Below are 25,062 nucleotides of genomic sequence, written 5' to 3' on the forward strand. Positions count from 1 at the left end.
TTTAATTTCAAAGAAACTAAAAGCATTCAATGGAATTATGTGTGACAGTAAAACTCTAAGTTTAGTTACTCATTTACACTCATTTTTATGTTGGATTAGGGAACGTGTTATCCACTACTAACTAACTAGATGGCTTACCGAACCCGAAGGTTCATCACCGAATTAACCAAAGCCCTCCACCGGACCCTGTCCTGGGCCAACAAAATCCAGTTTCCTTCAACTCCTATCTCCCATACATCCCGCCTGAGATTATCCTCCCATCTACGTCTAGGTCTCCCCAGCGGTCTCTTCCCTTCAGGTTTCCCAACCAGTACCCGGTGCACACCTCTTGTCCCATCCATGCGCGCTACATGTCCCGCCCATTTCACTCTTCTCGACTTAATCACCCTCACAATACTGGGGGAGCAGTACAGATTTTTAAGCTCGTCATTGTGCAGTTTTCTCCACGCCCCATCGTCTTCCCTCTTAGGCCCAAATATCCACAACACCCGATTCTCAAACACCTGCAATCTGTGTTCCTCCCTCTGAGTGAGAGACCATGTTTCACACCCATACAAAACAACAGGCAAGATTATTGTTTTGTATACTACACATAACATAACCTCCAATGAAGTATGTGACAAACTCGATGGATACTAAATTATACACTCTGCTAATGAGAAGGATTTGAATATGTGTCAGGGACCAAATATAAATAAGAAACCCAATTCAATCATTCTGAAAAGTTTTATCTTATGCTACTTCTCCTTCATTTACAGCAGTTACAATGCACATTTTTGTAGACGGGGGAATCTCATGTTTGAAGTTCATTCACAGTTACATTAATTGTAATACAGTGATATTGATTGTTTGCAAAAGAAAACAAAACATAGTTTTATAACATATTACATCATAGGTTCTAAGTTAATCTTAACTGATTCATACAATCTGGGACAAGAAATGCAGAAAGGTCACTGGTAAATTCAGAGGATTTGATGTCAACTGCATCTTTTTTCTTCCAGATGGAAATTATATTAACAATTCTAAATGTCCAACATTTGATAATGCTCTGACTTGTTTCCTCAAGTATGATCCAAATTCCCAATTACTGGAATTGCCAGCCAAAAAATACCATAATTTTTTTAACAAAGATATAATATAAGTATATACCATATCTGAAAGTCATCATTTTAAAAATCTGCACTATACACTGCTATATATGTCTGGAGAGTGCAACAAAATGTATTATACAAATTACTTCATATAGTCCATATTTAATTTACATATGGAAATAAGATTCTCAATGATAAATCTCAATTACCTCTATTTACAAATAAAAGCTATCATGTCATGTACCTATTCCATCACTTTAGTACGATACTCTCAAAACAATAAATATATTGAATCTGCAAGGCAGTGAATTATCATTTCATAGAACACACTGTAGATGATGTATTTCATTTCTATATGGGAAGATTCTCAATAGTACATCTTACACTCTATATATTAATCAGAACTAGCACGTCCTGTACTAGTTTGCTTCAGATGAATATCCTGGCAACAGAGTACAGTATAAAACTGCAAGATTGCTTACATTGTGATTTGTACCTTGCTCTGTTACTATTAGCATTGTTATATTGAACTTTGCATCATAGCAACATACTTACTTGCACTTTATACACAAAAATATAAGCAGGATGTTCAATGAATGAACTATCGAGATTTATTAATTTTGGTTTTTCCAAATTTAAATATAGGACTGCGAGATAAACAAAAACATAGTTTGTTCTTTGTATTCATAAAGTCAAGAAATATCTTGTTTTTCATTTACCCAATGAACATACATAACTTTTAAGATTACAGAAATAAATTTGTTCATTTGCAAACTTATGTTCAATATTGAAGACTGCAGTCTTCTGGGTTGTTGTGCCGTGTAGTCCGGTAGATTTTCCGCCAACGCTTCAGAAGTCATACTGCCTGACTACGCGGTACAACAACCCAGAAGACGGCAATCTTCAGACTCACCGCTGTCAAAACCTCAAATCCTACTTATGTTCAATATTGCTTTTCTATATCACTAAGATCAATTCACCATATTAATATCAAGCTTTTCTTCAGACCACAGTTATGTGTGAGACAATAACAGTGATGCAGAAAGAGACAAATATATGTAGTATGGGGAATGTTAAAATTTTGAATGCAGCATGAATTATGTTACTGATTATGAGAATTATAAGAATAATACATTCATTTACAATGAAACTGGTGAAGTTTACAGTAGCAAAAATGAAATCATATTGTGATGAACTTCAGTAGCACCCATCTAAACAATATGTGATGAACACAGTATGTTAAATTAATAAAATTTTCTTAGCGTTTACATTGTGCTAGTTTGTTAAAAATTACTGACATTTCAGGGACCATCTCTGGTCCTTGAATGTTGGTGATTTTTAACCAACTGACAAGACTTATAGCCTGAGAAGATTTTATTAATGGTCACTATGAAAGCTTTATACAGTAGTACATTCATCTTCAAGTATTTTTAAAGGAATTTTAAATCACTGAAGGTTCACTATGAATACATGAATAATTTACAGAAAAATGTGATACATAACTAAGTGGGGAAAATATTTAAAAGATATGTAAGACAGATGGTTTAAACATTACTAATCTATTGTATAATTTAACATTGATATAATATGCATTAAGAATCATATGACTAATCTTGATATCCACATTTTAAATGGCACACTACAATGCCAAGAATTTATAAATTCAGAGCTCATACTACTTCGTACTGTTCTGTGTCACATGCCATTATTATTTAACAGGATGGTACGATCACTGTAATGTGTGGTTACTTACATTCAGACCCACAATCCAAACCTTCCAATGTAGTTCATGTTACAATTGGCTGTAAAAATGAGATATAGTTTATTTTCAAGGTTGGAAAGTGCATTTTGTACTGTAATACACATATCCTTGCGCATTCTTTGCAATGTGCATTTAGAGGTATTAAATCTGCCTTGTTTGATAGTTCCCAATTTGGTCACCAGATTGCAGCACCTCAATGTCTATCTCACAAATTTCCTCATGTCAATTTCATATCACCGCTTGTAGGATATTCGAAAGTACAATTTTAAGGCTGTGTACCTTCACATCAAATGTCATCCGAATCCATCCAATGTTTCTCAAGCAGAATCGACAGGATGGACTTGACCAGCCCATAATGCATTCCGCCTATGCACTTCGTGCAAGGAATGTACTCGGGGAATAATGAGCAAAACTGACATTATAATTTCATGACTCACTTAGGACAGGAAGTTATTTTATAGAGAGTTAACTGCTCAAAAACAGCAAGGAGCTTTAAAATTGGAACTATTAAACTATAAGAAAAGGATGCCATTATGACTTCATTACCTTTGTCTGAAATAAAGTTCTGCATTATTCAAATTATAGAACCAAAGATAAGACCGTCCTTTCGGGTATAGTATAAAGTGGGATCAGTCACATGCCTTAGGCAATACATCCACTTTTTGAGATAATGATAAAAGAAATTCCTTTCATGGATAATAGTAACAAATTAATGAATCATTCATAATATTGTTTAGTAAATAACTCTTTAGTCATATATCTAGTCAAACCTGTGATTAGGTTTTCATGAAAGCTACGCATATTACTGTAGAGCCTCAGTGGCCTAAGGAGTATTTTAAAGAGAAGGTTGTTGTTCTAAAGCATTGGATGTAGGCACTGAAAACACCTACTTCTCCAGTAAGTAATTATATTACATCATACAAGATTTCTTTAGTATGCCAATTGATGTTTATCAACCTGTTTGGGGTCTCAGTGAGTTGTGATTTCTAAATCAATTTAATATTCAAATACTTTTCTTATTATTCATAGATGTGGAATTATGGTATTCCTCCTATCTCATTCATTCATACATACATAATACCATAAATAACTGCACAAAATATACTAAACATAATACATAAATCTCAACACTTAAAAGGAGGTCTTTATATGCACATCATGTTTGTGAGATACTTATATGGATAAAGGACATATTTATACGGTTTAAGAAGGCTTAAAATTTGAGCAAAACGTAACTGAATATCATCATACCTGTCTACTGTGTCTTCTGGATTATGACATCATGTAGTCTTACATGTGGTTGCCAAAGTGTCAGAGGAATATATCACTTCCATCTTCATGGTATAAGCTGGAGATGATATGTTCCTCCAAGACACGGTCGACCACCTAGAAGATCACATGATGTCATAATCCAGAGACCACAATCCACATTTTCACCACTGTGAAAACTTCAAATCCCATATAATCTTACTAGAACCTGCAAATTAGCATAAACATTTGATTTTATATTATGCAGTCCTTATAGACATAACTTTTAAAACATTTATACAAGATGCGCCCAAACACCACAGTCGATAGTCATCCACGTGCAAGCACCGATCATGTCTAGCACCATTAATCTGCAAACTGCATGTCCAGTTTACTTACATATGATTCGGAATGCGACTTACTGATTCAATACAGTTCTTATTTGCCTGAAATATTTCACAGAATGTTACAAATGAACTGACCAAAAATTCTTTAGTAACTCCTTACAATATTATAACTAATTCAACAAATGTTGACATGGAATAGCTCAATGATTTGCCTTTTTTGTAGAAAAAATATCTTCATTCTGATGAAATCTCTAAACACCAAAAGGCATAGAGGAACAATAAAATTACACCACTTACCTACACACTTTGAAGGAAACATCTAATATTCTGTACCAACTAGTTCAAGAATGTAGGCAAGATATATTGTTTAATACACAGGCTCTATTTCAATGCTGTGGTCCTATCTTTTCAACGCCTAGATGTCCTTTCATCAAGATTACAACAAAAATATCTTTTACTAAGTGAGGATGAACAGATCTTTATATTAACATTTATGTACACACACTGTCTCCTCAAATCCCTTTACCTCTGAGGCTGCCAAATACTTTACACACATTTTACATATCACTGGCCACATATGCAATACACACAAAACTTTCCCAAAATCACTACAATTTACCATTTTTTTTCTTACTGAAGGACAGAACTGAAATATAAATTTCATACAGATGCTATGTAAGTGTATTGAACATGCATCTTAAAAGTCCATAGCATACCTCATACAAATACGCCATTAAACCTTAAGTAACAGTTGCCATTCAACATTGATTTCGCATGACAAGAAAATACAGAACTCTTAATTTTGAAAACGAGGATCTGTAAACATACAGATAGATTATGAACAAATATTTGAATTTCAACTGATAATTCTGAGATGCATTAGAATGGTGAACAGAATTTAATTATTATTCTGTGATTTTAAGTTATGAAAAAAAAAAAAATAGCGAACACATATTAACAGAATTCATATTTCATTTCCAAAGTCATAAAATACACAAATCTATCCTTCATGACAGACTCTTTATAAGAAAAGGTAGGAAAATATATGATGTGAATATAAATGGTGGTTTGAACAGAAGACTTTTGGACCAGTTGTTAAGGAAGCAATTCCTTAAGAGTCTTCGTAAACGCCAGCTCCTTGCGGGCGAACTTGCGTAGTGTAGCTATATGTATTAACAGGCACTGTACGTCAGAGGTATTAAAGAATTTCTAACTGTATCAGGTATGCTATGAACACTAGTACATATCCATTTTTCCAAAAAGACAACACAGTGAAGACATAAAATGTAATTACAATTAACAGGGTTATGCTAATACATTATACCAAGATGAGCATAGTACATCAGTGGAGTATATACTATTATATCATAATGAGTTACACTGGTAAGAATGTGATGATGAGACAGACATACAGGTTTATAGATAGGCTAGAACTGTTTTCCTGAGCTACAAAGGAATGTTATGTGAATACACTACGACTTGAAAACTGGTATCAAAATACAATGAATACTACGTGATGGCAGAGTAGACTCGAGTGGAAATCCAAGGACTAAAAACTAATCATACAATTTCTGAGATTGGTCATCATGACCAAACATACAGTCAACACTCATTCCACAGCTCATCATCAAACTTATGCTGTCAGATACAATCTCTATAAAGTAGTTTTCCCATTAAAATATCGCAAAATGCGTTGTTACATTAGTACACTTTATTCCTGCACTGCAGAAACACAGACAAATGAGACTCCATAACACATATTACCTAACAGAAATAAATTGCTTTACAAATTTAATTTCTTTTCATTACTCTTATAATATAATATACATTATACATTACAACTCTAATACTGGAGACAATTAAATTCAACTAAAAACTTACTTCATTTGATTATGTACTGTATATTGTAGGGTATGGAAATAAAAATGCGCAGGTAAATACCGAGCGACCGACAAAGAAGTACGGCTGTACCACTGGGAGTATGGCAACGAGCAGTATGATCAACGGGAAAAGTTCCCGACCAATATATCTTCATGAAGAACGTTCAGAAATTATTGCTTGGCCAAGGAGCCAATTTACAATATCATCAACTCTTTCCAAAACTGATGATCATCTTCACTTACCAAATCACCAAAATTTGCATTTGCAATGGTTGACTATAACGATGGTAGTTCACACACACGGACCCATTCCATTCTTAATGACTTCATATGTGTGTGTATGGGGCACACACCATCTGATGGCATATGTGGTGACCGATAATATGACACTGGCTGCTAGCAGTCTGAACTTGGAGGAGCTGCGTACCTATATTTGGGGTCTGGGTCTGCATCACAAATGTATTTCCCTATAACAATGAAGGATTTTTAATTAGAACTGCAATGGAACCACATACTTAAAACCTTTCTATGGTTTTGTCAGCATGGAAGAACCAAAGATGAGGAAGCAAAGTCTTTTCCATATATCCCACTTACGCATACAACAGCAGCCTAAGACTGACCCTGACATGATTTTAGAGGCTCAAATTATGAAAATTTCCTAACCAAACTATGGGAACCACTGATTTAAAGCAAAGTTCTGGAAACGTGGAGTCAAATTCCTAGCCGCCTTCTTGCCTTGTGTGTGTGGGGGGGATTATATTAGCAGCAGAGACCATTTGCATTTGTTTTTAAATTATTTAGTTCTGAAATATAATCTATACCTCAATATAATAAAACTTATCCCTCTGCAATGTCATAACCACACAAATTAATTTGCTAAAACTCAACAGCAATTACTTTAATGATAACATTAACAGTAACACGGCCAGATCTATAAACACCCGACAGTGGGCTAAAAAGTATGAATTTACAAACAATAAAAGTATCAGTAATATTCTACTTACCTGAAACAAATCTACGCTTAACAAGAGACAGTCGGTAACCAGTTCCAACCAGATCAAACTCCACTCCAGACAGAGTTGTACCTTCACAGTTAAACTGCGTGGCGATTGTTCCTTGAGAACTTGGGCCATTGGACACTTCTAGACGAGCACGCAGAGAGCCCACTCCATGGTTCTCGCTGTGTTGTGACAGTTCAGTGAATTTCCATACAGCTCGGTGACTATCTGCCAGCCTGCAACATAGTCTACCTACCTTAGTACTTCGATTCATATTTAACCATGATTAATCCACACATTAAGCACAGTCACAAAGTTTCGTGCTATTCGTTGCATGGCTTCTATAAAGATCGTCTATACGGCTCATAACGTCAAATTTGTTCTTCATAGCCCCACTCTTGAATCCTATTTCAAATTCTCTGTTACCAGCCAAATGAACAATCATCTAAATTCATGAAGGGAAAAAAGCATGTTTCAGACTATAAATTTAGATATAATTTGGGAATTAACGTAGTACAAAGCTGCCCTTGGAGTTCACAGAAAATTACAGAGCTAACCGTAAGACCCATACTGATTCAAATGTGAAGCGATGAATTAAACATTATGAATACGATGCTTATGTTTTACTCACATTTTAATAATAAGTGACATGGTCAAACCGTGTGTTAAGGCCGCCATTCACGATCGCTCCATTCGTCCAAATGGCACGGTGTCGCTCCAAAATTGTACCGTGAATGCGGAAACTGAAGTCCATTGGCGTGGCGTGGTGGGCTCGTTTGGATATTCTGTCGAGCCATAATCCATCCGATCGCTCCATCACTCCATCGCGCCATCGTATCGTGAATGGGGGAATCGGCGATCGAGCCACTCCAAATCGGTTCGTGAGTGGCGGAAACGTGGTCCATTCTCATGCCAGTCTGCCACGAGCCTTCGTCCAGTGAAGTCCAAACTTGTATAATGTCGGGTCGTGAGTTTGTTATTGAGGTGATTGAGAAATATAGAGAGTTGCCATGTTTGTGGCAGATAAGTAATGAAGACTATCATGATAAAGCTAAAAGAAGCTTAGCAATGGAAGAATTGGTGGTTTTATTTAAAAACAAAGATCCTACCGCCAACAAAGAAAATTCCCTTAGAAGTTGCTTCAGAAAGGAGCATAAGGACTTAAATTGCTTCTATTTAAGAGCCATTGCTTTGACCACTTTCGTTTTGGTTTTTTCATTCTAATATACAGGCATCCTTCTCGAAGGTATCACCACCTTGTCGAAGGCAATCTGCCGGGTGAGGAGGCTTGCGTGCTCAAATGACCCTTAGGGCTATGCCGGCCTGAGCTTCGGCTCATGGTAGGGTCACCCAAGCCGGACAGGTCTAAGGAGATGCGCTAGACTAAGAGTGATACCCTGGTCCTCCAGGTTGGGGGTTGGGTGTAGGGCTAACAACCTTTCACCTTTAAAAAAAATATGTGTTACGAAAAAATCAACCAAGCCTCGGATCAGGACGGACTCTTTGGCACGACCACGGCAATTGAAAAAGGACATGAGATTTGGTACCTGGAACATTAGGAGCCTCTATAGGGCTGGGGCACTGAAATCAGTGTGTAGGGAATTAGGGAATTATAAGTTAGACTTAGTGGCAGTGCAGGAAGTGCGATGGGAGGGGGAGGGCACGATCCCAGTGGACAATTTTACATTTTTCTATGGAAAGGGGAATGACAATCATCAGCTAGGGACGGGTTTTTTTGTTCATAGCAGAATTAGGGCAGCAGTTAAGAGAGTAGAATTTGTTAGTGACAGGTTGTCTTACGTAATTTTGGAAGGACGTTGGTGCGACATCATTGTCCTTAATGTTCATGCCCCAACTGAAGACAAAAGCGATGATATCAAGGATAGCTTTTATGAAGAATTGGAATCAGTATTTGATACATTTGGCAAGTATCACATGAAAATTCTGCTAGGAGATTTCAATGCAAAAATTGGGAGGGAGGATGTCTTCAAACCCACAATAGGCAGCGAGAGTCTCCATGCACTTAGTAATGATAATGGCGTCAGAGCAGTGACCTTCGCTACGTCAAAAGATTTAATTGTAAAAAGTACAAAATTTCCACACCGTGATGTTCATAAATACACTTGGACTTCCCCAGATGGCAGAACACACAATCAAATAGATCATGTTTTAGTAGATAAGAGAAGGCAGACAAATGTAATTGATGTGAGATCATTCAGAGGAGCAGATTGCGACACTGATCATTATCTGGTGGTAGCAAGAGTGAGGGAGCGGCTTTCAGTAAGTAGACGAACTAAACAAAATTTTGACACAGAAAGATTTGATTTGAAAAAATTAAGTGAGGGAGAGGCAAAGGAACAATATCAAGTTGAAATTTCGAATAGGTTTCAAATTTTAGAGACAAATGAGGATAATGAAAGTGTGGACATCAACAGGGAGTGGGAAAATGTCAGAAACTGCATCAAAATTTCAGCAAAAGAGAAACTAGGATACTACAGGAGAAAGCAAAATAAACCGTGGTTTGATGAAGAATGTTCAAAATTAATAGATCGAAGGAAGCAAACAAAATTTCAATGGTTGCAGAACCCAAACAAAACAAATGCGGATAATCTATGTAACGTGAGACGTGAGGCTAGTAGAACCTTTAGGACTAAGAAAAGGGAATACCTGAAGGGCAAAATTGCTGAACTTGAGACAAATAATAAGGAAAAAAACATCAGAGACCTGTACAGAGGCATTAATAACTTTAAGAAAGGATATCAACCCCAGACTAATTTGGTAAAGGATGATAGTGGCAATTTGCTTGCAGATCCAATAAAAATTGTGAATAGGTGGAAAAATTTCTTTAGCGAGCTCTTAAATGTTCATAATACTGGTGATATTAGACAGATTAAAATGCATACAGCTGAACTGTTGGTGCCAGAACCTAGCTTAGATGAAGTGGAACTAGCCATTGGGAAGTTGAAAAGTTATAAATCTCCAGGAATTGATCAGATTCCGGCCGAATTAATTAAAGCAGGTGGCAAAGGGTTGCATATGAGGATCCATAAGCTTATTCAGTTAATTTGGGATAAGGAAGAGATGCCACATCAATGGAAGGAATCCATAATTATTCCTATTTATAAGAAGGGGGACAAGACTGAGTGTGGTAATTACCGAGGAATATCGCTGCTATCAACCTCATACAAAATTCTATCCAACATTCTTTTGGCAAGATTAACCCCATATGCGAATGAAACTATTGGGGATCATCAGTGTGGGTTCAGACGAAACAGATCAACGATTGATCAGATCTTTTGCATTCGTCAGATACTAGAGAAAAAATGGGAGTTCGGTGGGACTGTACATCAGTTATTTATAGATTTCAAAAAAGCCTATGACTCTGTGAAGAGAGAAGTGCTATATAATATTCTTATTGAATTTGGTATACCAAAGAAGCTAGTGGGTCTAATAAAAATGTGCTTAAATGAAACCTGCAGCAAAATTCGAGTAGGTAAATATGTATCTGAGACATTCCTCATCAAGAACGGTCTAAAACAAGGAGATGCTTTGTCTCCCTTGCTCTTTAACTTTGCGCTAGAATACGCCATCAGGAAGGTCCAAGGTAGGCAGGAGGGTTTGCAATTGAACGGGACACATCAGCTATTGGCATATGCTGATGATGTTAATTTATTGGGGGACGATATAAATACAATAAAGAGGAACGCAGAAGTTTTACTAGAGGCTGGTAGACAAGTGGGGCTGGAAGTAAATTCAGAAAAAACTAAGTACATGTTAGTATCTCGTCATCAGAAGACAGGCGGGCAAAATTATCTTAGGGTAGCTAATAAATCCTTTGAAAGGGTTACAAAGTTCAAATATTTGGGAACAACAATAACAAATCAAAATGATACTTGTGAGGAAGTTAGGAGGAGACTAAATTCCGGAAATGCTTGCTACTTCTCAGTCCAAAATATTTTGTCTTCCCGTCTGATTTCTAAGAACCTGAAAATTAAAGTATACAAAACAATAATCTTGCCTGTTGTTTTGTATGGGTGCGAAACATGGTCTCTCACTCAGAGGGAGGAACACAGATTGCAGGTGTTTGAGAATCGGGTGTTGAGGAGGATATTTGGGCCTAAGAGGGAAGACGATGGGGCGTGGAGAAAACTGCACAATGACGAGCTTAAAAATCTGTACTGCTCCCCCAGTATTGTGAGGGTGATTAAGTCGAGAAGAGTGAGATGGGCGGGACATGTAGCGCGCATGGATGGGACAAGAGGTGTGCACCGGGTACTGGTTGGGAAACCTGAAGGGAAGAGACCGCTGGGGAGACCTAGACGTAGATGGGAGGATAATCTCAGGCGGGATCTATCCGAGATAGGAGTTGAAGGAAACTGGATTTTGTTGGCCCAGGACAGGGTCCGGTGGAGGGCTTTGGTTAATTCGGTGATGAACCTTCGGGTTCGGTAAGCCATCTAGTTAGTTAGTTAGTTAATATACAGGCATACTGCCGTAGCTAGTACCAATTCTTCGTCCATCGCAAACACCACGCACTTCACAGAAGGACAACAAACCGCGACTGGCGTGACGCGACCGTGAATGTAGTACCTCTTTGGACGACATCCGTTTGGATGTCATCCATCTGGAGCGATCGTGAATGGCGGCCTTTACTTTCATTACATTTCCTGCACAAAGCTGGGGTTTAGTGACTCACCACTGCGCTGCTGGTTTTGACTGCATGGACTTCACTCCACCATCTATAGGGACTGCCACTGTCAAATTAAGCAGAGGAGATGCTGAGGCCATGGCATGGCTATTGTACTTATAATCCACCCTAAGGTCAGTATGACCCGACTCACATTTCCAGTATGCAACTAACTGGTAAGGGCACGATCCTGCGCCACTTTTCGGTTTAACCTGTACGGAGACAAAACATTATCCTTATAATCTTATCTGCTATTCAATACAAGGAATATAAATGTATTAAAACATTTTCCAGTACAAATAGATGCTAATGAATAAATAGTTTTATGGTATGTATCCTTTTAAGATGAAACAATTTCATAGAACTTCCTTCTTTATGTTTTGTTATGATATCTGTGACTCTTCCCCCCACAGAGCAATACCGTGTTTTACGTCGAAGGCAAATCAAAAGAAAAACAAGTCACAAACCTGATACTTCAAGATGTCTACATTGAAGTAAGATGCAGAAGGATTTTGTTCAGACTGTCTTCTGAGCAGAGCAGTTAAGGCACTCATATTAAAGTCAAACAACATACTCTCATTACTTGACTGTGCAGAATCTCTGAAAATAAATGTTTAGTTACAACATGCAAGAATATACTTCGTAGCAGGAAATATATATACATACTGAAAAAACATTTGTAATGGAAAACTCCATTTACCTAAGTGTTAAGACACAATATGTTTCGATAAATAACATACAAGCAACTGACCACACACTTTAACATTCAGTAACTCAGCATTTGGCCCACAGAGTGCACTTATCAGTTTATTGTCCTCAAGTCTGTTGCATATAAAAATAACTCACAGGATTATTATTAATAAGTAACTTAAAATAATTATAAACTTATTACGCAACTTTTGTGTCACTAGACTTTAAGTAACTCACAGTGTAACCAGTTGTTTGTTGGGTAAAACATTATCGAGACGGTGGATGTTGCGAATTCGAAATGACAGCTGTGCAGGACTCGGATTATTGGCGAGTACTGCAACGATTCCCGCAGGAAAAGATAACATCATATCACCTGACAATTTTACTTGACATCTGGAACAATAATTAATGCAGAAAAAAGATAACACCAACAAAACCCCTGTAACAAGCTAAACCTAAAGTCAGTTTCACTTCATTTAAGCCAATTTATTTTCTATCAGCAATATCAACCATAAAAATGCAAGCGAAACTGGATAATCTACATATAGAAACCACCTACAACATATACTCTAAAATTAATGAAGCTGTGAATATATTCACAGAAGCAAAAGATCAGAATTATGAAAGTATAATGTTTCAATTAATTTAATTTCAACCAAGACCTTACTGTGGAAGAACTGACCACGTGTTTCTAGAGTATGAGAATTTGGTAACAGGCTCAGTGTTCACACTCTAAGAAATTTTAAAACTTTCTTTCATCACATACTTAGTTTCATCAGTTCCTTTGAAATACGAGTGAACAATTTCATGAAATGCGACGGCCAAAGGGATGGTGTCCGCCATGCCAATGGTTAGAGGCGAGGGTCCTCTTGATGAGCCAACAGGTATGCCTGCAGTTCGAAACTCAAGGCTGCCAACACTGTCAGCCCTTGAGATGGAAGATGAACCTGGAGCTGGACTCATTCGACCTCGTGGCGATGGGCCCTGAAAATTAAGCGATTTGTGTCAGCAAGTGAGTCTCCTCCTAGCATGGAAACACATGCACCAAGGGAATGAATACAAGGCAAAATAATAACATAATTATTTGAAGTACTGCCTTCATACCTCTCCTCTCCGTGATGGTGGCCTAGGAATTGCTATTGAGCCCTGTGTGGGTGTGGGAGTCTGTCTGGACTGTTTAGGAGGTAAAGCTGGCTGGATTTCTCCCACTTCCGAGAACAAATCTCCTAGATCTAGGGAAAAATTATTAAGTTAACTTTAGATAAGTTTCGTACAATTAAAGTGAGTAAAATATGCTCAAGAATGAAGGCAACAAACCAGCGTAACGAGAAGACGACGAAGGAGCGGGACTTCCCATGGAAGGTTGTGTGGGGCTCTGCAGTGGTGCGTACGGATGACCTCCACTTGGAACCCCCGTTGGGGTTGAGGCACTCGATGCTGTCGGACTTTGGAACAGACTCAATCCCAGTAAATCACTACTTGGTTTCCTATTATGAATTACATTTAAATAAATTAAGCAGAGAGTGATTATATTCCCAGCGAAAAACAGGAAAGAAGGACTAAGAAAATCCTGAAACACAATGTGTGGCATATATAGTATTTATTGATCCATGTGCACAGAGGTGATGATGTTCACAGACACATGCAGCATGTGCTTTAAAAAAAAGACAAAAAAGTGTATTTTGAAAGCGCGAGCTCCAATGTCTCTTCTCCCTCTTTATACATGTTCTGTCTATAGTACATTTCTTTTGATCTGTAACAGCATTTGCTTACATCCACACCTGTTTTCAGAGGTCTATGAACTTTCTACTATCTTTCTTAACAGAAGACAATATTACAAAACAAGAAATTCTTTTGTGCGCGTCCTTGGTCTGCAGCCTCCTTAAGGACTTAAAAAGAGCGAATTAAATGAAAACACAAGTTTCTGAAAGTAATCTTACCCGCCAAGCTGTTGAGATACTGACTGAGATCTCTTCATATGATGGTCAGATTCAGCACCAGAGTCTCTTCTGCCCTGGAAACAAATATTACAACGCATGCAAATCCCATGACACGCAACTTCTCTTAACCACAACGTGATTCAAGATATACAAAATTCAGCAAATGCAACATTTGACTTCGTGGAATAATCCAAATTCTAAAATAAATAAACAATGACCTAACTCCACGGAGCAGAGCCCTTCTTCAGAAGCCGATAGTATTCTCAGCTACTCAAGAAATTCTACGGATGAAACTGATAGAAGCTGCGTAGTCTATACACTTACAGAAGCCATGGCTACTGGAGAGAGTGACAAATTTTCAACAGTTGCCCGAAGTTCATCAACACTGGCACTCATAGGAGCAGAGCCATTACTCAACGGTTTGATTTCCACGTGGATTTTATGTTCGCGTTCATCATCTGCAATTAAAGAATCCACCATGACCAACTACTTTAAAAACTATGAATGCTGATAAACCAATCAAAATTTTATGCATTTCTTGGACATTTTTCTGATATCTGGCCTGATTCTAATCTAACCCTTTGATTTGGTTATATTATTATTTCTCTTATTATGCATGAACAAAGATTTAAGACTTATCTAAAAGGTATGTTAACACACCAGTTCTACCTCAAGTGCACAGATTACCTGAGTCTGTGTCAGAACTTGAGTAGAAACTGCCCTTCTCATTCCCCCAAAGGTCAACTTTAGGGCGTATACAGTAACCTTCTTCATCCACTTCAGGAGTTGGTGTTCCTGACTTTCGACTGTCATCTTTGTCTTCCCTGGAATCATCAAGACTTGCAGGCTTTCTGAAGAATGTAAGAACATTTGCTGTACATTAGGTTACGTTACAATGGACAAGACAAGTCACAAAAGCATTGTTACCAAAGGAAATTAAACACAAATTTCTTTAAAGATCTAATAACTCTTAAAGTTATCAGACTTCATAATTCTCAACCATATCTTACAATATGTAAGTTCTGTAACTATAGCTCTCATACACTGTTTTAAATTAAAAAAAATCATGTAGATATAGTAAAGCAATGTATTCTAATATTACATAATTACCTAAACCGTATAACTGTCGCACAAAAGATGGAAAATTCTATAAATAATTAAACTATACTCTACAAAACGTGGAGAGTGAGGCTTTTATAAAAAATAGGAATTAAAGCATCAAAAATTTGATTATAAAGTAAATAGTGATATATGCGATTATTCACAGAAATGTAATGGTACAACCAAAGATAGAATCAATCACTTAAGAGTGTACCCCTACTTTTATAGACCCAAAATGACTAACAGCACACTATAACAGTTTCAACATAAAGTCTCTATTTGCATTTCCAATGAAACAGATCACAAATGCAGTTGATATTTCAATACAAATGTAAATACAAGGATTGTAAAAGCTACAAAATGCATACTTTACTCATTTGCTGCATAATTATACTAATTTTGTAAGAAATTAACAAAAAAAAAAAAGCTCTGTAAATAAAAGTGCAACTGAAACATTGATACAAAAATTTAAGTATACTTATATATGAGAAGGTACTCCACAAAGAATGTCAAATATGTGCAGTGATCAAACTCTCCTACAGAGTTCTCCTACTTATATGCGAGAGCAGCAAACCACGAGAAATGGATTCTGGTATTTTACATCTTTGACCGACCACATGAGACAAGTCAAGTTACTATTATGGTACCCAAAATACGTCATAAATACAAAAACACAAATGTTGAAAAACTTACACATCTGACTTATCATCCTTGCTACTTGTATTATCTAAGCCATCCTTTTTCTTCTTTGCCTTCTTTTCCTTGCGTTTCTCTCTTCTACTTCTTAGAAACCCTGCAAATTGAAAAATGGGATTCATGACTGATCAACTGTTTAATAACCTGGTAATACGAACACTACGCAATATATGACTTTAAACTATCTCTTTCTGACAAATGCCTTTTTTAAATTAATTGTGGCTGAATTTCTATATTCTCAAACACTGGATGATATTTCAGAATATACTTTGATGCTGATGGCAGATCAGTTAATGAGAAAAATTTATCAAATAGTAATTGTGACAATAAGAGACATCAACCAGTAAGAAAGTAAACATTATTAAATTTAAGTGAAACTACAAGCAAACATTTCCAAATTATTATTATTATACTGTATGCCACAAGAAGCTGATTTTCAAAAATTGAAAAGCTAGATAATAAAATTAAATACAGATGCCAAGAATATGTATGGAAATTCCTTCTACAAAAATCCTTTTTAGATTGAAGTATGCAATTTTTTTCAATCACAAGATCTATGATATGGTTTTAAACTTGGAGGAAATTTGTAGGACTAGCTTTTGTGCATTTCATAAGAAATACATTCTTCACACAAATCTGATTTTGTCCAAAAAAATGTTGCATGTTAACAATTTCAGCTCTGAGAATTTAAATTCAAAAGCAACACAAACTATAATTTGGATGCAGTTTTTTAAACATTTTCTATATCCTTGCAATTATCATAACCAACTAAGCATCAGCACAAAAACTACTACAGTGCATGTGCTTGGGAATCATCAGTAGCGGTATCTGGCAGAATAAAAATGCAGTCAAATGCAAGAAAGGCATGATGAGAAAATAAATTCAACAGGTAATAGCAGAGTGAATGGATATTTTGTATGAAGATCAACAGTGAAAGAAGGGTTACTGAAAGTTCTGTGTCATGTAAAATTTCTTGTTTATAGAGAATGCCCACATAACTTGAATCAAGTTTATTAAATGATGAGAAATATATATTACTTTCATGTATAAGCCAGCAATTTTAACTGACATGCATGCTATATGTGCATCCACAAAGCGCCATATGAGCACAGGCAGAAAGGCTCTTGAAGAAAGCGATTACTTAGCATTTAAGAGCATTCACGGAAAAAAAGAAACAATCAAATATCCTCATGAATATTACAGAAACCTTTGCTCATTTACTGTTGGTGAAAATGTTGGGCAACTAAATATATCGAAGTGAACACGTTTATAAATTTGACTAACATATTTTAATCCTGTATGAGGGAAATTTCTCCATCTTCCCATCAAACCTCTAACATTCATTCTCTTAAGCTTTTCAAAATTGCCACCTCCTTCATTCTCACTATACGACAACCTCATTACATTATTCCCAGAGTTCAAAGTGGGTAAAAATTTCTATCGGAAAATTTGTGCATATATCAGATTATACAGGCATAAACCAAAAAAAATATTTACAGGCATGTGCAAGGAATTTTTAACAGTGCAACATTCAACCTCACTGCATCTACAGGTTATTTACCCAAATCATATTTCGTTATTTAGTGCTTTCCCTGTCTATTACCCATCTCCATCCTCCTGACCATCATACCACTATAACCTTCACCACAACCTTCTCATCCCTACCACGTCTTCCCATATATTCTGCTATTCATTATTAGCTCTTTTATCCCAAGTTCCATTCTCCGTCAGCCCTCTCTTTTGCCACCTCTCAGTTTATTTTCCCTCATCTACACACCACCTTTACTGCCTTTCGTAACACATTTTCTCCTCTCTTCTACACAACCCCACTTGACAGAACATTTCTGTCCTAGTCAATGAAAGGACTAAATTCCTGCAAAAATAACAATATAAACACATAATTAAAGTATTATAAAAGACCCACAACAAAAATATACACTGTCATAGACAAGCTGAAACTAGTACGTAAGTTTATATATTCAGCCACACGCATCTAACAAAATCATAATGCATAAGCTGAAATAAAAGTATAAAATAATCATGTCATCATGACATAAGTACCAAGCAGGGCCACAACTGCATCTTCCCTTACCACCAAAGTCTGAATGCAGGTAAAACGGTCAAGTATTCTGAAACGTTAAAAGGCGGCGATTCCCAAACTTTTCTGTTCAAAAAACACTTTTGGCTACAGAAGTTGTCCACATTCTGTATTTTCAGTATACTCTTAAGATTCAGCAACTGAATATGTAAACTTACATCATTATCCAAATATGCATTTTTTTATCACCGCTATTTATATTTCTTCATGCCTACGTTTGTTCTAAGCGACGCACTTCAACTGTTAACAGCCAATGTAACTACAAAAAAAGCATTTCAATTTTTAATGAACAGCATACTACATTTCTACAGAAATATCTATCAGATTTATAAAATCCAATTCAGCGCAAGTCACATGAATTGCGAGCCAATGCTACTATCCCTTATACAAAGACTTTTGCCTCATTCTACTTCAGTTCTAGCTTTCTACTTCAACATTACTAAAAAAGAGAAAGTTTATACATGTAAATTAATATCATCAGATAACATACATAATGAAATTTGGGCCAAAAAACCTTCAATAACCCTTTCCAAATACCAGACCATTAAGAATCTTCCATTTATCACTTGTTCCAAAAGCAATGCTAAGTGGTAACACATTAAAATGGAATAAATAAATCCTGCCTCTACTCAGCAATGAACGTTCCGATGATCATAGCACCAGATACTATGGGAAATTTATTCAAATCTACAGCAAGTTTTAAAAGGACTGCAACATAGCATGCAAACATCATTACTCTATCATCTACAGTCCTGGTCAATCCTTTTAAGCCAATTCAACATGGGAGTGGCTTTGGATCTGTGATATTAAACACCATTTGCGTGGAAAGCTTAGTAATTCTCTGGTAGTGCCCAATTAGCCACAGAATTACTCTTATTTTACAATCCATCTTTATAGTCGAGGAGGGCGATTAAAGCCAAGCAAGTGCACCAAGTGAGTGAGAGAGAGAGCTAGCAGGAAACATAAGACACCTGTAGTCCAAGACGAGAGACTAGAATAGGGAGACCGAGTCGGAGATTCCCCTGTTTTCCACGCATTTGGTCAGCAAGAAAAGGAAACAAAACAACAAAAGGTCAGTTCTCAGAACACAATAAACTAAAGACGTCATACAATATACAGCAGACACACTGGTAACCACTAAGATTACGCGGGGCTTGGGTTCTGAACGGCATCGATATACTACTAATAATAAATGACACCAATAAGAGAATCCCAACACAAAACACACACATTAACCCAGTATACAGAGAAATTACAGCTTAATGTTAAAGAAATTGCAATACATCCCGCCAACACTGGAACCAGCAGATATGTAAAAAAAGGTAGGGTAAATATTTAAAGGTGGGATTCTGTGAAGTACAGGAGAGAGTCTTGGTAAATTCTGAACAGGAAGAAACATGGCTGTGTAAACACTTCAGAGTAGAAAACATCCTTTTGTTTCCTACACACTGATTTTCCTCTTGAATTGTAGTGGTGGTCTGCTCATGCTGAAGACATGTGAATATCTGCCGAGAAAAATACATCACAAGAGAGCAGATGCACATAAGAACCACAAAACATCATATCAAATTAAATTTAAATGCAGTAAATAACACACTTATGTCCACCGAATAATTACTTTTTTTTTAAGCATCCTACATTGATAATCTGGTTATCAGTACACCATGCAACTCTAAAATTTAGTCATTTTTTTTAAGCAATACAGTTATCACATTTAAAACACAACTACAGCAATAAAATTTATCCTACATGATAAAAATTTACCTTCACATTTCCACTGTATATAGCACTCTATAGCAAACAAGCTAATTGTCCGTTAGCTACAAATTAAAAATGTCAGTACATTATACAATAAAATTGTTCTAAAATTTACTTATATCGCTTAAAATACATTAAAAATAAACGGATAAATGCAAACAAGTGCCTAAATGAGCATACAAAGCACGATTCTGTGATCTTAAGAGTGGTTTGGTTACCAGCTTGAAAAATACAAAAGACTCGGGGATGTTAGCAAAATTGGTTCATGGATGTCAAGCTATATGACTTAAAGCATTACTTTCACATAGGTACAGATTGAAATAACTTTCTTTAGTGTTTCCAAAAAAGAAAAAATTGGGGGGGGGGGGCAATGAATGAGACAAGTTGACAGCCTCTTGTCATTTGTAGAAATTGCTACCAACATATCACCTATTCTACAGACTTCTTCTTCAAATGTCTACACAAACTGAGACATATGGAATTTTTCAGCTATACATTAGTTGAAAATAAAACATGCATATTCATCAACACTAAACAAGAGTAAGACAGTATTAAAATACTTAATGTTATGAAAGTCAAGAAGAAAAGTTATGTGAAAGAACTATGAAATACAGTCTTCAAATCAGAAATCGTAGGAATCAATAATTAAAAATCTTGTTCACTAATTTTCCAGTTTCCAGCTTAGAGCTTCTAAAAGAACTGAGGTCATAAAAACTTCTTAAAATAAGTTGCTATCTCACATAAGACACAAATATAACAACAAATGCTAATGATGCACATTTATGCGCCTCAACATAGTAAATTTTCATTACTAGAAAAAGAAGTCTTAATACAATTATTTCATTTTCACATGTTCAAGAGGCATGCAGCACAGTAACTTAAAAATCCTACATATTCAGTTACAAAAACCATTCCTAATTACTTGTGCAAAAGCTGTTTGGAGTGTGACATTAATTTAACCCTACAGACATTAATAAAGTGCATAATAAAATTCTAATCTCAAGATTTCTGCAACACAAAAGCTAAAATTTTTTTAAAGTGCATTCAGAACAAAACTGATAAGACGATTCTGCTACGATTTTTATAACACAATGACAGTGGGGGAACACAGGTAATTAAAATAATGTGAGCATCCATGTAAAATGATCTGTACGTCAAAAACAAAAAAAAAACGTACATCAGAACGTGTGCCAGTAAAAAAGTCATCTGCTCCTGCGTGTCTGACCAAATGTGGCATTAGGTACAATGGTTACAGCATTCACATATTTAAACGCAGCAAAAACAAGATGGTGAAACTCGAAACATAATCCCCTATCCTATAAATTATATTTCAAGGATCTAGTTATAACAGATGGAACATGGACTAGAGACTCATTCATACAGAATAACACAAAAAGCCAACAAAACGCCAAGCAGCGAAAAAAGAAGAAAACCTAAGCGTAAAACATAAAGACAAAAAGAAAAGACCAAGATAACCGCAGCTGCTGTACAGTGAAGCCAGATGAAGTCAAGTACGACAGCGGAATGCAAGGATGAAGCAAACAACAGCGAGAAGAGATGGAACCCTAACAACGTTCAGGTTTGTTTTAAACGTGGACGAGTCAACTAACTGACAGAAAGATAAAGAGAGCGATTACACTTTGATCCTCGCAAGGGGTTCCGTGCTAGCGAGGTTGCGTTCCCATTGGGTGGGATCCCGGTCCCCGCCCCTGCCCCGACCCCACTGGTTGGGCTCGTGGGGGCTGAGGTGGGAAGGCTCCCTCCCTCAGGGTTCCCACTGCATTCTTTGCTTCCTGCAAACATACAACAACGTGCAATCCAAAATTCAAGTCGGCTCCAATAACCCACAATATTCAGCCGGCTATCATCGTAAATATACCTCTGTGCCATTCTGTTGGAACAGCTTTTAGATACCCTCTGAAGTGCATGTTCATGATATGATCTTCATAATAAACTACAAAAAGTGACCAGAAGTGTAACTGCCGATAAAATTAAACAACGATAACAAAAACAAAGCACATTCCTCGAAAATATTAATAATTAACCATTTTTACAAATCTTTCCCACAGAAGTATCAACATTTAATGTGTACCATAAAACCAAGCAGATAAAACCACTTCAAATTTTTTTTTTTGCTAATTCTGTAAATTTGACTTCATCTGAAACAATGCTATAAAAAAAAACAAACAACAAAGCAAAGCACAACTTTAAGAAGATAATCTCTTTTATCACAGAGAAACAGAAGTTTCTCCTTGGTACAGGACATGGCACAAAGGTCTAGCGACTCATTGATACCAAGCAAAAAGATAACCATGTTATTTTAAAGCACAAAATTGTTAATTTGTAGAGACGAGTCAACACACTAACATTACTGTGATAAAATACATGAACTGATTGGACAAATGTGGATACTGAAATAAGACTATATAAATACTGTACATATGTTCACATGTCAATGAGTTCCATTTAAATCTTTGCTTGTGTAAGTAAGTACAATTCTTACTGCACACAATTTTTTTAATTCTGTATAACTGATGTTTTAGTTCAAATCAACTTCTGCTCCATAGGATTTCAGGTTTCCATGGCAGTGAGTCCAAAGATGGCCGTCCTTTGGATTGTAGTGCCGTGTAGTCTGGTAGACGTTTCCCAACATTTCAGAGGCCCTCGCTGCCTCCATCATCAGGCCGATCGCATCTCTGAAAAGTTGATCAATTTCTACACAGCACATCATCCCAGAAGACGCTCATCTTCGAACGTTTGCTCCGTTTCCTAAAACACTGACCCTCCAAAATTTATTACTTAATAAAATACAAAGTGTATAAAATGGAACTTCAATTTCAGCACAGGTGAGGGGCATGAAATAACATTTTCAAAATCCTGACCTCATTAATACAACTGTAATAAATAAAGTGACTGTATCCTGGTACTTTAAACATGAATATTTCATATTTTTTAATTAAGTGGGACATACTAGCAAAATTTCTGCGCAACCAACGCTGCATGAGAAAGAATGTGTGAGAACACCAACAGTCCGAAGAATAATTACATCAATGTCATTCTTCACACAAATAAAAATATATGTTCAGTGATATCACTCTTATACAACAGAGATTGAGTTACCATCACCTCTACATACAAACACAGAATTCACCATTGCCAGTAACATTTCTCCACAAAATCACACAGTCCACCTAAGAAATACACTTTAAATATACAATTTATTTATCTATGGTTTATTTAATAATGCTGTCAGTGGTTCAGACAACAAAGCAACATAAATAATCAGAAGTGTGCATATCAAGAAATATGTTTCTTTAATAAATAACAACATTCTTCTGGACAATTTGGACAGACCATCACAAAGAAAAAGATACAGACCATTTGTCCACATTAACCAGAAATCCCTCTCGAATAAACGAGAATCCTTTTATGCAAAAGCAAGTGAACATACTGTGTAGAAAACATGTAATGTTACATTATTATTTCAGTATCATACAATTTTATCCAATCACTGACAAGAATAGCTTACATAACTATCCAAACTAAAGGATGAACTGCTTAAATAAGTACGCAAGACATGTTGTAATATAATATAATCCTTTCGGCTCTGAACCACTTGAAATAAAGGTAAAATTCATCAGTGATACCATGTTCTGCTTCAGTGGTTTAAAAGCACTAAAGTCCACATATGGTTTCAACAAGTTTAGAATATGTTGTAATAACGAACACTAATCTTAAAAGGTATTTACATAAATGCAAAATAAAAAAAACTACAGTAAATATGCACAGGTTAATACAATGCATACACAATGTGCAGTACAATTACTGCACACAGATCTTGTAACTATGACTAGTAGACTGGTTTTACAGGTTGAAGACAATTTATGGTTCCTCCAAAAAGGTGGCCACCAACTACACAGACACACGACCCGGAAGACTGCAATCAATATCTTCTCTACCGTGAGAAACTCAGAACTCAGATAATTATTCTCTATGAGGATACAACACAACACAGAGTTTAATGAGTATAATTTCACTTCACTCCTGAACAGGGAGGCATTATGTTCCTCCAAAGCATTGGTAACTACATACAGCATCACAACCCAGAAGACCACAAAGAGCATTATTTTAAATAGTTCTGGTTTTGCCTGAGTTCAAATGGAGTGCAGCACGCTCCGAACTTAGCCACACCACACTGCCACATAACTAGTCTGCTAACGAGCAGTTTTACAGTACCGCATTCTAAAAGGACTGATATGATTATAAATGTACACAGAGACTGGAAGCAAGCCTTCATGCAGTCAGACAGCTACTAAGAAAATAATGTGACTACCGCAGGGCAGCGCTCTCTCCACACATCACGTCTGAATAACGCACAAGAACAAATATCATATCACAAACAGAATGTTATGGGTTGAAACATGGACAGAAAAACACACACACGCACAGAGAACCGGGGGGGGGGGGGGGGGGGGGAGGAGGAGGAGGCAGCTTGACACACAAACTACAGTGGTAAGAACCCTGTGTTTTGAAGTTGGTGCTTGCAAGGGAATTGTTGGAGAAATTACCAACATAAAGCCATGCCATATTTATAAGTTATCTAAGAAATTACTCTATCGTTTCATGAACTGTACAAAACGTAAGGGGTTACAGTTATTAAATTAAATTAGGGTCTAAGATTGGTGATCAAGAGTATAGTTAATCCATAACTAACAGAACTATGAATCAGAAATGCTATAAACATACACAACCTTAATTTCATGAAT

At 36.4% G+C, this 25,062-nt stretch overlaps 1 protein-coding gene across 12 annotated transcripts in view; it reads right to left on the bottom strand.

Annotated features, from left to right (window-relative positions):
• Positions 1-707: 707 nt before the first annotated feature.
• The window catches only part of LOC110834959 (F-BAR domain only protein 2), a 31,856-nt gene continuing 7,501 nt past the window's right edge, over positions 708-25,062 (bottom strand). For 4 of the 12 annotated variants that reach the window (XM_087354216.1, XM_087354215.1, XM_087354211.1 and 1 more), the window contains 14 exons: positions 21,934-22,089; positions 19,510-19,560; positions 16,438-16,537; positions 15,331-15,494; positions 14,968-15,101; positions 14,644-14,717; positions 14,021-14,190; positions 13,808-13,935; positions 13,470-13,687; positions 12,941-13,096; positions 12,481-12,613; positions 12,023-12,225; positions 7,333-7,562; positions 708-6,795 (listed from right to left, as the gene is read on the bottom strand). In XM_087354216.1, coding sequence (XP_087210342.1) covers positions 6,725-6,795; positions 7,333-7,562; positions 12,023-12,225; positions 12,481-12,613; positions 12,941-13,096; positions 13,470-13,687; positions 13,808-13,935; positions 14,021-14,190; positions 14,644-14,717; positions 14,968-15,101; positions 15,331-15,494; positions 16,438-16,537; positions 19,510-19,560; positions 21,934-22,089 — 1,988 coding nt within the window. In that variant the 3' untranslated portion in view covers positions 708-6,724. Of the gene's footprint in view, positions 6,796-7,332; positions 7,575-12,022; positions 12,226-12,480; positions 12,614-12,940; positions 13,097-13,469; positions 13,688-13,807; positions 13,936-14,020; positions 14,191-14,643; positions 14,718-14,967; positions 15,102-15,330; positions 15,495-16,437; positions 16,538-19,509; positions 19,561-21,933; positions 22,090-25,062 lie in introns of those variants that run through there. The other 8 variants (XM_087354221.1, XM_087354218.1, XM_087354217.1 and 5 more) reach the window with 6 other exon arrangements.

Source organism: Zootermopsis nevadensis, unplaced genomic scaffold (assembly GCF_977971745.1).
Source record: "Zootermopsis nevadensis isolate Lab colony 2312 unplaced genomic scaffold, Znev_1.0 Znev_ptg000023l, whole genome shotgun sequence".
NCBI classification, from domain to species: Eukaryota; Metazoa; Arthropoda; class Insecta; order Blattodea; family Termopsidae; genus Zootermopsis; species Zootermopsis nevadensis.